This window comes from Heloderma suspectum, chromosome 3 (assembly GCF_057233095.1).
Source record: "Heloderma suspectum isolate Gila_16-S chromosome 3, 16-S_ref, whole genome shotgun sequence".
Classification (NCBI taxonomy): domain Eukaryota; kingdom Metazoa; phylum Chordata; class Lepidosauria; order Squamata; family Helodermatidae; genus Heloderma; species Heloderma suspectum.
The window spans coordinates 112006984-112021640 of record NC_139460.1 but is presented as its reverse complement, the minus strand read 5'-3'; the positions used below and the strand labels follow the sequence as shown (position 1 = coordinate 112021640).

At 47.1% G+C, this 14657-nt stretch overlaps 1 protein-coding gene across 1 annotated transcript in view; it reads left to right on the top strand.

Annotated features, from left to right (window-relative positions):
• The first annotated feature begins 9510 nt into the window (after positions 1-9510).
• The window catches only part of FRMPD4 (FERM and PDZ domain containing 4), a 326800-nt gene continuing 321653 nt past the window's right edge, over positions 9511-14657 (top strand). Inside the window, exon 1 of the mRNA XM_084841758.1 lies at positions 9511-9658. Coding sequence (XP_084697884.1) covers positions 9618-9658 — 41 coding nt within the window. The 5' untranslated portion in view covers positions 9511-9617. The remainder of the gene's footprint in view (positions 9659-14657) is intronic.

Below are 14657 nucleotides of genomic sequence, written 5' to 3'. Positions count from 1 at the left end.
GTTTCAAACCAGCTTTTGCACTCTCCTCTTTCACCCTCAACAAGAGGCTCTTTAGATCCTCTTCGCTTTCTGCCATTAGGGTGGTATCGTCTGCATATCGGAGGTTGTTGATAATTCTCCCGACAATCTTAATTCCGACCTGTGATTCATCCAACCCGGCATTTCTCATGATGTACTCTGCATATAAGTTAAATAAGCAGGGCGACAATATGCAGCCTTGTCGTACTCCTTTCCCAATTTTGAACCAGTCGTCGTTCCATGTCTGGTTCTTACTGTTGCTTCTTGACCCTCGTACAGGTTTCTCAGGAGATAGGTAAGGTGGTCTGGTACTCCCATCACTTTAAGAACTTGCCACAGTTTGTTGTGATCCACACAATCAAAGGCTTTAGCGTAGTCAATGAAGCAGAAATAGACGTTTTTCTGGAATTCTCTTGCTTTCTCCATGATCCAGCAAACGTTGGCAATTTGATCTCTAGTTCCTCTGCCTCTTTGAAACCCCGCTTGTACTTCCGGTAGTTCTCGGTTCGCATACTGCTGAAGCCTAGCTTGTAGGATTTTGAGCATCACCTTGCTGGCATGTGAAATGAGTGCAATTGTGTGGTAGTTTGAACACTCTTTGGCGTTGCCCTTCTTTGGAATCGGAATGTAAACTGATCTTTTCCAGTCTTGCGGCCATTGTTGAGTGTTCCAAATTTGTTGGCATATTGAATGCAGCACTTTAACAGCATCATCTTTTAGGATTTTAAATAGCTCAGCTGGAATACTGTTATCTCCGCTAGCTTTGTTGTTACTAATGCTTCCTAAGACCCACTTGACTTCACCCTCGAGGATGTCCGGCTCAAGTTCAGTGACCGCACTATCATGGCTATCAGGGACATTAAGATCTTTCCTGTATAGTTCTTCTGTGTATTCTTCCCACCTCTTCTTAATCTCATCTGCTTCTGTTAGGTCCCTGCCTTCTTTGTCCTTTATCATGCCCGTCTTTGCACAAAACGTTCCCTTGAGATCTCCGATTTTCTTGAAGAGATCTCTAGTCTTTCCCATTCTGTTGTTTTCCTCGATTTCTTTGCATTGCTCATTTAAGAAGGCCTTCTTGTCTCTCCTTGCTATTCTCTGGAACTCTGCATTCAGTTGGATATATCTTCCCCTTTCTCCCTTGCTTTTCGCTTCCCTTCTTTCTTCAGCTACTTGTAAAGCCTCATCAGACAGCCACTTGGCTTTCTTGCATTTCTTTTTCTTTGGGATGGATTTCGTTGCTGCCTCCTGAACAATGTTACGGACCTCCGTCCATAGTTCCTCAGGCACTCTGTCTATCAGGTCTAATCCCTGAAATCTATTCCTCATCTCCACTGTATATTCATAAGGGATATGATTTAGGTCATACCTGAATGGTTGAGTGGTTTTCCCTACGTTCTTCAATTTAAGATGAAACTTTGCAACAAGAAGCTCATGATCTGAGCCACAGTCAGCTCCAGATCTTGTTTTGACTGACTGTATAGAGCTTCTCCATCTTTGGCTGCAAAGGACATAATCAATCTGATTTCGATATTGACCATCTGGTAATGTCCATGTGTAGAGTCGCCTCTTGTGCTGTTGGAAAAGAGTGTTTGCTATGATCAGCATGTTCTCTTGGCAAAACTCTATTAGCTTTTGTCCTGCTTCATTTTGTACACCAAGGCCATGCCTTCCTGTTATCTCGATGATTTCTTGACTTCCTACTTTAGCATTCCAATCCCCTATGATGAAGAGGACATCTTTGTTTGGTGTTAGTTCTAGAAGGTGTTGTAGGTCTTCATAGAACCGATCAACCCCAGCTTCTTCGGTTGGGGCAGAGACTTGAATTACTGTGATGTTGAATGGTTTGCCTTGGATTCGTACTGAGATCATTCTATCGTTTTTAAGATTGTACCCCAGTACTGCTTTTCTCACCCTTTTGTTGACTGTGAGTGCTACTCCATTTTTTCTAAGGGATTCTTGCCCACACTAGTAGATATAATGGTCACCTGAATTAAATTCGCCCATGCCTGTCCATTTTAGTTCGCTGATTCCCAAGATGTCAATGTTCAGTCTTGCCATCTCATGTTTGACCACCTCCAGCTTACCTTGATTCATTGATCTGACATTCCAGGTTCCTAAACAATATTGTTCTTTACAGCATCGGATTTTCTTTTCACCACCAGACACATCCACAGCTGAGTGTCCTTTCGGCTTTGGCCCAGCCGCTTCACTCTTTCTGGCGCTACTTGGAAATATCCTCTGCTCTTCCCCAGTAGTATATTGGACACCTTCCGACCTGAGGGGCTCATCTTCCGGTGTCATATCTTTTAGCCTTGTGATACGTTCCATGGGGTTTTCTTGGCAAGAATACTGGAGTGGGTTACCATTTCCTTCTCCAGTGGACCACATTTTATCAGAACTCTCTGCCATGACCTGTCCATCTTGGGTGGCCCTGCACGGCATAGCTTATGGCTTCACTGACTTACGCAAGCCCCTTCACCACAACAAGGCGGTGATCCATGAAGGGGCTTTGTACTATTACCTACGTATATACTAATAAGGCCCTGCCAGATTGTGTGAGGACACAATGTTTAGATTCTTACTGGGGCTGTACAGTTTTGCTTTAGGTCTTAACTACACAGATTGAAGATGAGCATGAAAATAAGACTTGGGACAACATCTGCCCCTGTGGTCCAAAAGGACTTTTTTTTTTGGTAGTGTAAGGGCACAATCCTATAGCTGCTAGACAGCAGCTAGACAGCCATAGGATCTGTTGGTTCCCAGAGAACTGCCTCCCTGCCCCCTCCCCCACCGCTCTGTGCTCATAAGAGCAGCGTGGAGCAGGGAGAAAAGGGGTGTTCCTGGAGGTGGGGAAGGGTGGGGAGTTTGTAAGTGCCAATATGACACTTCCTATGTGTTGTCCGGCTTCCCCACCCTGCACTCTGATGTTCCATGGCTAGACAGCTGAAATTGGCCATCTAACTGCGAATGCAAGGTGGCTGGAGTGTGGAGGAGATGATCCCCTCCACGCTCCTCCCACTGTGCAATGGATAGGCGGTCACCTCTGAGTTTGGAGGCAACTAACTATCCCCAAAGGATTGCTCCCTGAAAGGGCTATTTTATACTATTTTAGACTGTGCAGTTTCTGGGCTATAAAGAAAGCTGCACAACTCTGCCTTGACTTTGTTCAAATTAGCATGTCTGCATTTGAAACATGCTCATTTGAAGTAAAGTGAAATGACCAAAGGTGAAGGATGGGGGAATCTGAGCAGAATGCTAGCAGGTTAGGTGAAAGAAAGCTGGCTGAAGAGACTGCTAAACCTAAGGGGTTTAAAACAACGACAACACTCAAATGAACTTTTAGGGAGAAAAAGGACTATACCCAAGGGTGTATCTCCACAGCACAGGTGACTGGAAAGAACAGGAAGTAAAGACTCAGGCAGGATGCAAATCTGGTAGACAAGCAGAAATAATCAGTGACATTAATAAATTCAATGAACAAAAAACTTCCGGTTTACAAAAAAAAAAGAAAAAAAAGTTAAGGCTATACAGTTTTCAACCAAGTGCCAAAAAGTAGGGAAATTGTGATCCAAGGTTCACAAGCTTAAAAACAACATCTTCCCTAAGGAGGCAGAAAGTGCAAGCTTTGTTCTCCCAAAGCAGATAAACTATGTGGACGGGATGGAGAATAGGATATGCAGAAGTGACTGTGGGGTTGTGAAAAACTGATGATGAACAACTTAAGGCCATTACTTCTCTCTCTCTTTAGAGCAGCCTTCCCCAACCTGACACCCTCCAGATGCTGGACTGCAACTCCCATCATTCCCAGCCAGCATGGCCATTAGCATCCTCTTTTCCAGAATTCGGATAGAACATATGCAATTTACCAAGGAACTCCAAAAGAGGTGCAGCATTTCAAATACATTCGCCAGGAACTAGACAGGGGGAGTGTGTCCCTGTTGGTTCTGCTGGACCTCTCAGCGGCTTTCGATACCATCGACCATGGTATCCTTCTGGGCCACCTCGCTGGGATGGCACTTGGAGGCACTGTTTTACAGTTGCTCCATTCCTTCTTGGAGGGGCGGACCCAGAAGGTGGTGCTGGGGGACTCCTGTTCAACTCCCTGGCCATTGGCTTGTGGAGTTCCTCAGGGTTCTGTTTTGTCCCCCATGCTATTTAACATATACATGAAACCCTGGGAGAGGTTGTCCGGAGTTTTGGGGTTCGGTGTCACCAGTACGCCGATGACACCCAACTCTACTTTTCCTTTCCATCTAATTCCAAGGAAGCTGTTGGGGTGCTGAACGGGTGTCTGTTGGCAGTAATGGACTGGATGAGGGCAAACAAATTGAAGCTTAATCCAGGCAAGACAGAGGTGCTCCTGGTCAGTCGAAAGGTAGATCAGGCAATAGGGATTCTGCTTGTGCTGTATGGGGTTACACTCCCCCTGAAGACACAGGTTCGCAGCTTGGGTGTACTTCTGGACTCAGCCCTGAGCCCAGATGCCCAGGTTTCAGCAGTGGCCAGGAGTGCCTTTGCACAGTTAAAGCTCGTGCGCCAGCTGCGCCCGTTCCCTGAGATGTCTGACTTGGCCACAGTGACACAGGCCCTAGTTACATCCCGTTTGGATTACTGTAACACGCTCTACGTGGGGCTGCCTCAGAAGAGTGTTTGGAAACTTCAGCTGGTTCAAAGAACTGTGGCCAGAGTGCTGACTGGGGCTGGTTACAGGGGCTGGTTACAGGGAGCATGCAACTCCCCTGTTAAAACAGCTTCACTGGCTCCCAGTCTGTTTCCGGGCACAATTCAAAGTGCTGGTTATGTCCTATAAAGCCCTATACGGCTCGGGTCCAGGTTATCTGAAAGACCATATTCTCCCTTATGAGCCTACTCGTGCCCTGAGATCTTCAGGGGAAGCCCTTCTCGCCATCCCGCCATCATCACAGGCATGCCTGGTGGGAACGCGGGAGAGGGCCTTCTCGGTGGCTGCCCCAAGGCTTTGGAACTCCCTTCCCAGGGAAGCGAGAGTGGCACCCTCCTTGATATGTTTTTGCAGGCATGCAAAAACTTTTTTGTTCCAGCAGGCCTTTGGGGATAACTAGTCTGGACCTGGGAAAATGTGACGTATGGATACCATTTTTGTTGTTCTGGTTGTCTTTTAATGTTTTAATATCTTTACAATTTTAATATTGATGATTTAATTATATTTTTAACTTTGTTGTATTTATATTTCTGTAGCAGTTTTAACGTTGTAAGGCTGCCTTGAGTCCCAGTATTGGGAAAAAGGTGGGATATAAATATAATAATAATAATACATTATCTTAAACCAAATGAGGAGACAACTTATGAATTTTGAATACCTAATCAAGGTGGTTCTAAGATAGTTTATTTAAAGTGCTGCACCTGCTTGAGAGTTCCTTGGTGGATCCCATATGTTCTATCCTAATTCTAGGAAATTATCAGTTATCCATGCACTAGTGATGTCCAGGCTGGACTACTGTAATGTGCTATATGTGGGGCTGCCTTTGAAGACAGTTTGGAAACTCCAGCTCATGCAGAATGCGGCCGCCAGAGTACTGGTGGGGGCGAGGTGATTTGATCACGTAATGCCTATACTGTGCCAGCAACACTGGTTACTGGTGTGTTTCTCAGCCTAATTCAAAGTGCTGATTTTGACCTTTAAAGCCTTAAACGGTTTGGGACCAAGTTACTTGAAGGACTGCCTTCACCCATATTAGCCTGCCCACACTTTAAGATCAGAGAGGCCCTTCTCATTTGCCCACCTGTGAAAGCAGTCAGGTGGGTGATCACACATGAGAGGGACTTCTCTGCAATGGCCCCACATCTTTGGGACAAGCTGCCATCAGAGGTCCACCATGCTCCGTTACTGCAGGCTTTTAAGAAGGCCTTGAAAACATATTATTTTACCTTGGCCTTCTCTTAATATCACTGCTATTGTTGCTGTTACTGCTGTTATCATTGCTGCTGGTTTTATTGTTAGCTGTTATTGTTGTTTTATTGTTTTTATGTTTTTATCACTTTTAATATATTAACTTTTTAAATGTATTTTATTGCTGTAAGCTGCCTTGGGAGAACTTCTGCCCTGAAAGGCAGCCAAAAAATGTTTTAAATAAATATAAATAAAATGGAAAAGAGGATGCTGTAGAACAGCCTTACCCAACCTGGTGCCTTCCAGATGTGTTGGACCACATCTGGCCATGCTGGCTGACAATGATGGGAGTTGCAGTCCAACACATCTAACAGGAACTGGGGAGGGGAGGAGACTAGTGGGAAGAGAAAAACTGAATGAAATTCTGTTAGTTGCCATGGGAAGAAATGGCTTGCTGTTGATTGCCTTTTCTCAGCTACAACTGGCTCCAGGCTAGAAATTTCCTTGTGTTCCCATAGAGGCACAACTGCAAGGTTTAATATGTGATGATCTCACACACATTCTCAGAAATAACGAATGAATGAGTAGGAAAGGAGACAGATCCTCTGATTTCACTTTTGCCCCAAGCAAGATAAAATTAAAAAGTTCTGGTGAAGGAAATCAGACTTGTTGAGTTCTTTTTTACTATTCCACTAATCAGACGTTTCTGCAGATTGATGCAAAATAAAAATGGCAAAACTAATGTTACTTATCAGTAAACCCCACAGAACACAATGAATTTTTCTTTAAAGTAAACATACATGACTCTAACCACTGTACCTTACTCCCTTCAGTAGAACTCAAGGAGCCCTCCCAGTTCCTTTCAATGCAGGCAGCTGTTCACCTGCCTCATCCCAGACAACTCATACACAGATGGGGCTACCATCTTTCCCAGTTGAATTCCTGCCTGCATTTCCTAGCAGCAACTGAAGGGGTCCCCCTTTTCTGCTTCACAGGAGTCAAGGCTCATACAGCATTATGGCTCTAACCACTGAATCTTACTTTCTTCAGTAGAACTGAAGGAGTCCTCCCAGCTCTTACCAAGTTCTGTTTGGTGGGCTGTTTGTGGGGGTTTGAATCTACTGGGAAATATGGGTGTGAGGAGAGTCTTCCTCATGTGCCAGTTTCCCAGCAGAGTATGGGGGGGCCCTCATCACCACTTCACTTTTCCCAGCAGATTCAGCCTCCCCCCTCCCGCTGCCAAACAGCAACATCTTATCTTTCTTCTTCTTAGCCACTAATAATATGGGATAAATGACAACCCCCCCCCCCCATTCTACATCAGCTGTGATGGGGAGGGAGAGAGAGAATGCTCCTGCTCAGGCTTATCCTTAGTTGCATTGACTATCATCACATGTAAAAAAGCTTATTTAAACAAACAAACAAACAAACAAACTTACCAGGAAGCCAGAGTGGAACAGGCTGCTTGTATAGAGAGTCAGTACCAGTTGGGAAGTATAATACTTGCCTATTATTAGGGCCGGCTCTGCCATTAGGCATAGCAAGGCAACCTCCTCAGGTGGCAAAGGTTGAGGGACAACATCAGTGGTCCCATAGCCTTTCCTCCTGCATCCCCCCAGCCATTCTCCTCTGTTAGAGGACAGAGCTGTGTATGCCACATGACCTGCTCTGCAGCCGCTGAACTAGCCTGCTGCCCTCAGGGGAGGTAGGAGATACTGTCCCATTACCAGCGTTGAAGTAAAATTCAGTTGTCAGGGCAGTTTGCTTCTGTACATGGAGCTGGGGGTGGGGCATCTTTGCCCTTTGCCTCAGCCAGCAAAACTTCTTGGGCCCATTCTGTCTAGAATGGAGAAATGGTCTGAGATTCTGTAAGGGCACTTCATCGGACAGATAGGAGTTTTCCCATACACTGCACTGCAGAAATAGAAGAATCTGCATCTGCCAGATATTTCCTTGCCGTGCGGCCCTTAAAGACACAGACTGTCTTCTGATTATCAGGCCAATTCAAGTTACCATTGGGAGCCAGAGTGCTGAAGTGGGCAGTGTAGAATTTGAACATGGTTCTCTGCTCAGCCATAAAGCATGGCCAAATTTGCCTTAAAGAGGCGTGGGAAAGATAAAGAGATAAAGAATGGTAGAGTGGATTGCATATAGAAAAATGCTATCAAAGTGCAAGTAATTGTGACTTTGGGGGTGGGGGCACAGAAATATTTTCACATAGTAAGGCTGATAATATTGAATATTTTCTTGGACTTGTTGATCTGTAAACTCCAGCATATTGCAACACATCGGCATTCACAAATATCTAAACAGCAGCTTGTGCCGGCTTCCCCATCTCATCAAAATGGTTGTGTGCTTTAGCTCATTGTAATCACAGCATTGCCCCCCCCCCCGCTATATACATGAATGAGTAGGCCAGTGCTCCAAAGCCTGCAGCTAATGGTCATTACTCCCTACTTAAGAGTGACTCCAAAGCATTCTTCTGCATGTCCCCTAAGATAACAGTTGCCATTTTATTTCATATTAGGAACAATGTGGATCAAACTGAGGGCCATTCTAGCCCTGCACTCTCTATTTCTGACAGAGGCGAGATGTTACAAGCAGGGGACTTGCATCCACCAGAAGCTGACGCAAGTATCTGTCACCCAGGGTCAAGTTACACTTTACTTTTAAGCACAGATTTCCAGCCTCTGTTGCAAGCCAGGGGAAGGGAGGAGAGGTTGCTGTTTACCGTTTGGCAAGAGTTTCTGATCAGCTGCTTTTCCTTCGAAAGAGAAGTGGTTGTGTTAAGGCTGCTTTTGGGAAAGTGCGCTTAATGCAAGGTGCACTCATTCTTGCAGTTCCACGCACAGCTTAGTGCGAGGAAGAGCTGACTGGTGTTTATCCTCGGGGCCGGTTTGCAACGATGGAGGCGTGTTCCAGGAGGAAGGGAAGTATTATTACTGAAAGACCAGAGTGCCTCTGAGTATAAGCAAAGGACGTTGCTATCACCACTGAAGATCCACAGCCAGCTGATTAAGAGCTACTAAGACAGGGAGCAGGCCAGATGGTCCTGCCCCTTCTCATCTTAGAGCTTCAGCCCTGCATGCCTGAGGGTGGGCGTCAGTGGAGGCTGGTGACTCTGATGTCAGTGGGGCTGTGAACACGGTCTGGGTTTCAGTCAGAACTCTAACGGAGCGATCCAAGGTGCTGAGCCCTAAACCCCCAATGGGTTCAGCACCTTGGACAGCCCCCTTAGAGTTCTGAGTGAAACCCAGAGCGGGTTCACACATCCACTGACATCAGAGCCACCAGCCCCCACTGGCGGGCAGGCGACTCTAGCAGCAGCCAGGAGGCAGCCGGTGGGCCCCATGGTGCGCGGCGGTTTCTGCCGCCGCCAGTTCCTCGTCGTTCTCTGCGCAGACGCGGAGGCGCCGCGCACTTTTTCGCCCGGCTGACGCTTCAGCAGCTTAGCCCGGAGTCGGCCAGGCCAGCGGGCGCGCGCCTGCGCGCGCAGCCGAGGCGGCGGCGGCGGCAGTTCCCCATGGCGCGGGGAGATGCTGCACGCCCCGCTCCCGGCCGGAGGGGGGTAGCAGCGGCCGCGGCCGCCTCTGAGGCCAGCTTTGTCCTCGGCAGGGGCTGCTGCTGCTGAAGGAAGAGAGCGACCATGCACACACCCGTCTGCTTGCCATGGAGCTGCGGCTGGAGTGAGTGAGCGAGCGAGAGAGGCGGAGCTCCGGCGCCTGCATGGATGGATGTGTTTAGCTTTGTCAAGATCGCCAAGCTCTCCGGGTAGGTGCTTCCCCTCCTCCTTTAACCTCTTTATTAGGTTTTCTCGAATTGCCGCCGCCGCCGCCGCCTCTGTTGGTACCTTGTCAGTTCGGGCGCTTTGCTCTGTGGTGGTGGAGGGACGGAAGGGAACGAGAGGCGAGTCTGCTGCTAACCCGCTTCAACTTCCTCGCCACTCACGCGAAGGTCTTGGGCTCGCTGCCGGATGATGCCCGCCCGCCCCATGGCGTCTGCTTTGGGCTCATGTCATCAGGCCAGCAGCTTCCTCGGTGCACATCGAAATGCCGATGTGCTCCGGAATGGGGGCAGTGATGATGAAAGGTGGCCTGGGCTGCCTCAAATGGGCGAGCGGTGCCGCTTTCGCAACTCTCTTTGGCCGGAGGTTCGTACGGGCTTGCCTGAGCCCCCAGGGTAAGGTTTCTCGGGGGTGGCTCTTTGGCTTGTGGGCAATTTTCAAAGAGCTGGAAGAGCGAGCCTAGGCAGAGCAAGCGCCCCTGGCCACAGCTACCCCCGGAGCGTTAATTTTGAGGCTCAATATTTTATAGAAATTATGTAATTTTTAGAAATCATGTCTGGTCACCTCAAAATATTATCTGGACACCCCAACATGAGTACTGACCGAACTACACTCATTATCAAGCTGGCTATAGCGTGCATTCCCTACGCGCTCCCTGTGCTATATGAGATTGGAAATAGATCACACTGCACACGAAGAGTATTTTTAGAGAAGATGTGAAAGAATTCTCAGACTTTCAGTTCTGCCTTGCATTGCCACCAGGTGATCAGTGACGGGGAGTCAGTTATGTCTATCTTTGTTTAGCGTAGCATGTGCAAACTGCATATTTCCAGTGCATATGAACTTGCATGTATGACAAAGATAGTTTTTATGCAAAGAGCTCTCTTTTCTTTTCCGCCCAATACCAGATGAATGCAGATTTTTTGTTGTAGAAAGGAAACTCATTTAGAGAGAACTTAGGCCTAAGGCTACGCAGATAAATGAATCCACAAACAATTTAAGACTATTGAAAGCCATTTCACTGTGGTTAAAAACAACAGCACAAGACTTTATTGAAGGAAAGTGTTATGGAAAACCACATACATTCTCAAAGAGATGCACCAGTTGCAGGATTAAAAAAATTTTTTTGGCGGGGGGGGGGGGGGCGGTGAGAATAATCTTCCTAAAGAATCTACCTTGGATTGCATACAGTACTTAGGAGTATGTCACATTCTCGGAATGTACTGGTTAACATGCCGTATTTACCACTGGCCTTTAGCTACTTCATTTGTACTAACTAAAATGGTATGTAGTCCAAGAGGAAATAAATTGCAGTAATAAAGCAGATATGTTATTTTTGGGTCTTAACAGGTTGTGTACCTGCCAAATTGACAAATGGTTCCTTTGTAGTACAGTGTATACTAAAGTTGGAAAACGACACAGGTGTGGAAACACGTACTGCCAAGTGTTATCTTCAGTAGCCTACTACAGTAAAAAGAAGAAGCCCCTTGTCTTTATTTTCCCTGACTTCCAAATATTTCTACCCAAAGATGTCAGCATTATTTCCGCATGGGGAGAAGTGATAGGATGTAAAAACATAGTGATGAGATTAACTAGCATGTCTCAGAAACTACTTTTGTACAGTATAAATGCCTTCTGAGAGTGAGCTAATACATCAGATTTCAAGATGTACCCCTCATGCGGTGGGTGGCAGCTACTGTGCCAATTCTCAGCTCAGTTTGCAAAGTTGCTTCACATTATAAGAGAGCATGATCTGCAACAATTGATCTTTTCAGCGTGGATTATGTCCATTTTATGTTTATGGATTCTTAAGTGATAATGATTACAGTTCCCATGTATGTAATGGAATGCCCAGAGAACTTTGGCTATGGGCCGGTATAGAAATATAATAAAGAAATGAATGCCTACATGTCCCCCTCAACAGTCTCTGACAGAGGTGCTTCATTAATAGGGACATTGGAAAATATAGGGAGGGAAATACCGGCATAATTCAGGTCCAAAAATGCATCTGGTATTTCTTATTCAATATGGGAAATATTTTTGGATCATAAAATCGATGATAGTGGTTAATGTTGGAGGGAGTGATGCCATCAGCCCTCAAGGAGGCAGTGATAAGACCACTCTTAAAGAAGCCCTCCTTGGATCCCCAAGTTTTGAACAACTTTCGCCCAGTCTCGAATCTGCCGTTTGGGGGCAGGGTGATTGAGCGGGTGGTGGCAATGCAGTTGAAGGCACACTTGGAAGAAACCGATTATCTAGACCCATTTCAGTTGGGCTTCAGGCTTGGGCATGGGACAGAAACGGCCTTGGTCGCCTTGATGGATGATATGAGGAGGGCTCTGGATAGGGGTGAATGCTCCTTCTTTGTTCTCCTCGACCTCTCAGCGGCTTTTGATACCGTTGACCACAGTATCCTCCTGGACCGCCTGGAGGGGTTGGGCATTGGAGACACAATATTGCAGTGGTTCCGGTCCTTCCTCTCCGGCAGGTACCAGAGGGTAGCACTGGGAGAGGAGGTTTCGGACCCGTGGCCACTTACTTGTGGGGTGCCACAGGGTTCCATCCTCTCCCCGATGCTATTTAACATCTATGTGAAGCCACTGGGCGCTATCATCAGGAGGTTTGGGGTGTGGTGTCATCAATATGTGGATGACACACAGCTCTACCTCTCGTTCAAATCTTCACCAAGGTTGGCTGTAGAATTCCTTTCCAAATGTCTGGAGATGTAGGGATGTACGAAAGTCACTTACCTTTCGCGGATTATGTTGATGGTGGAGGGAGAGGCATTCTGTCCCTCCCCCCAGAATCCTCGCCGTGGGGGAGGTGCTCTGTTCCTCCCCCCCGGAATCCTCTGCGGCCGGCTGTGCTCCGCGGCAGCTCCGCGGAGAAGCTGGCCAGGCCCAGCCAGGCCAGAGCCGGATTTCCGGCCGTGGAGGGCTCTGGGTAAAAAACAAAACCACGTATGCAAATGGTGGCGGCTACGGCCGCCGCCATTTGCGTTCCTTATTTTTGCCCTCTTAATCTACGTAAATATTTACGTAGACTATGACAGCAAAAATAAAGGGGAATGCAAATAGCGTAGCGGGTGCTATTTGCGTACCTTTTTGAATCCCCGTTTTAGGGAAATATTTACGTAGACTAAAATGGGGAATCAAAAAGGGACGCAAATAGCGCCCGCTACGCTATTTGTGTTCCCCTTTATTTTCGCCGTCATAGTCTATGTAAATATTTACGTAGATTAAGAGGGCAAAAATAAGGAATGCAAATGGCGGTGGCCGAAGCTGCTGCCATTTGCGTATGCGGTTTTCTTTTTTTTTTTTAAACCCACCCAGCCATGATAGGTGTCTTGTTTTTCTTTTTTTTTACAAGAGTGGAAATGGTGGTGGCAGCAGCTGGTCGGAAGACCAGCCGCCACCGCTGCTGGAGCCGCCACCGCCCAGAAGATCTGCCCCAGGTGAGTCTTGTCCCGGGGGGGATCCGCGGGGGGACGGGGGGTGGCAGGCCATTCCACCACGGAGTTCGGGGGGCTGAATGCACTGGCATTCGGCCTCACCGTGATCTGTGGCGGAATTCTCTGCCATCCCTATGGAGATGGTGAATGGCTGGATGGGGAGGAATAAGCTGAATCCTGGCAAGACTGAAGTACTTTTGGTGGGAGACAAGAGGAGGCTGGGGGATGTTGACCTGGTGTTGAATGGGGTACGGCTACCCTTGAAAGACCAGGTCCGCAGCCTGGGGGTCATTTTGGACTCCCAGCTCTTCATGGAGGCTCAGGTGTCAGCTGTGAGCCAGACAGCACTGTATCAACTCCATCTGATACGGCGGCTGCGCCCCTTCCTTCCCAACCATCTGCTGCCATTGGTAGTACATGCCCTGGTCTCCTCTCATTTAGACTATTGTAATGCACTCTATGTGGGGTTACCCTTGAAGATGGTTTGGAAGCTGAAGCTGGTACAGAACCCGGAGGCTCGCCTGATTAAAGGCAGCTGCTGGCGAGATCACATCGTTCCAGTGCTGAAGGAGCTGCATTGGCTACCAGTTGTTTTCCAGGCCAAATTCAAGGTGTTGGTTTTGACCTTTAAAACCCTATATGGTTTTGGCCCAGCCTATCTCAAGGAACGCCTCCAGCAACACCATACAGGCCACTAAACAAGATCAACCTTGGATGGCCTTCTCTCTGTCCCATCAGCCAGGACAGCTAGACTGGTGGGGACGAGGAAGAGGGCCTTTTCTGTGGTGGCCCCCACTCTGTGGAACTCCCTTCCTACGGAACTCTGCCATGCCCCCTCTTTAATGAGCTTCCACCATGCATTAAAAACATGGTTGTTCAGGCAGGCATTTGAGGTGGGTTAGGGTATTTTAGAAAATGTTTTTATTGTAGAATTTTATTGTTTTAAACTGTTTTATTGTGTGCTTGTGCATCGCCCAGAGTGGCTGGGTGACCAGCCAGATGGGTGATTAATAAATTTAATAAATAAATAAATAATATTGCATTAATCTGAATTTAAATTAATGGGGAGCCACTGACTTAAAGAAATTGGGCAAAAATATGGAGAAGCTGATAGAAGGAGGAGGAAACTGGTCAGAAGAATGATGGCAAGGTCAGGGAAATGGTAGAAGGGTGGAGGCAGCAGAAGCCTAACAGACAGAGAGGAAATGAGGTAGTGGAGACAAGCAAAGAAGAATGAAGGAAGCAAGGAGTTTATGAGAGGATAGCTGGAAGCGGCAGAGGCCAAAGGAAAGGATGGAGCAAAACTAGCAGGAAACAGGAGTTGTGAACTGAGACTGGCACTTGTTCGTTGATTTAGGAATAGTTTGTTTCTATGGTCCTGGTTCCATATATATTTCCATCATTTGGTGGGCATCTTGTTAGTTACTCCTTGTTCATGCATCACAATTCTAAGCATGTTTACTCAGACATAAATCCCATTAAGATCAATGGGGAGTACTCTCCTGTAAGCGTGCATATCATTGCAGTCCTAGTTT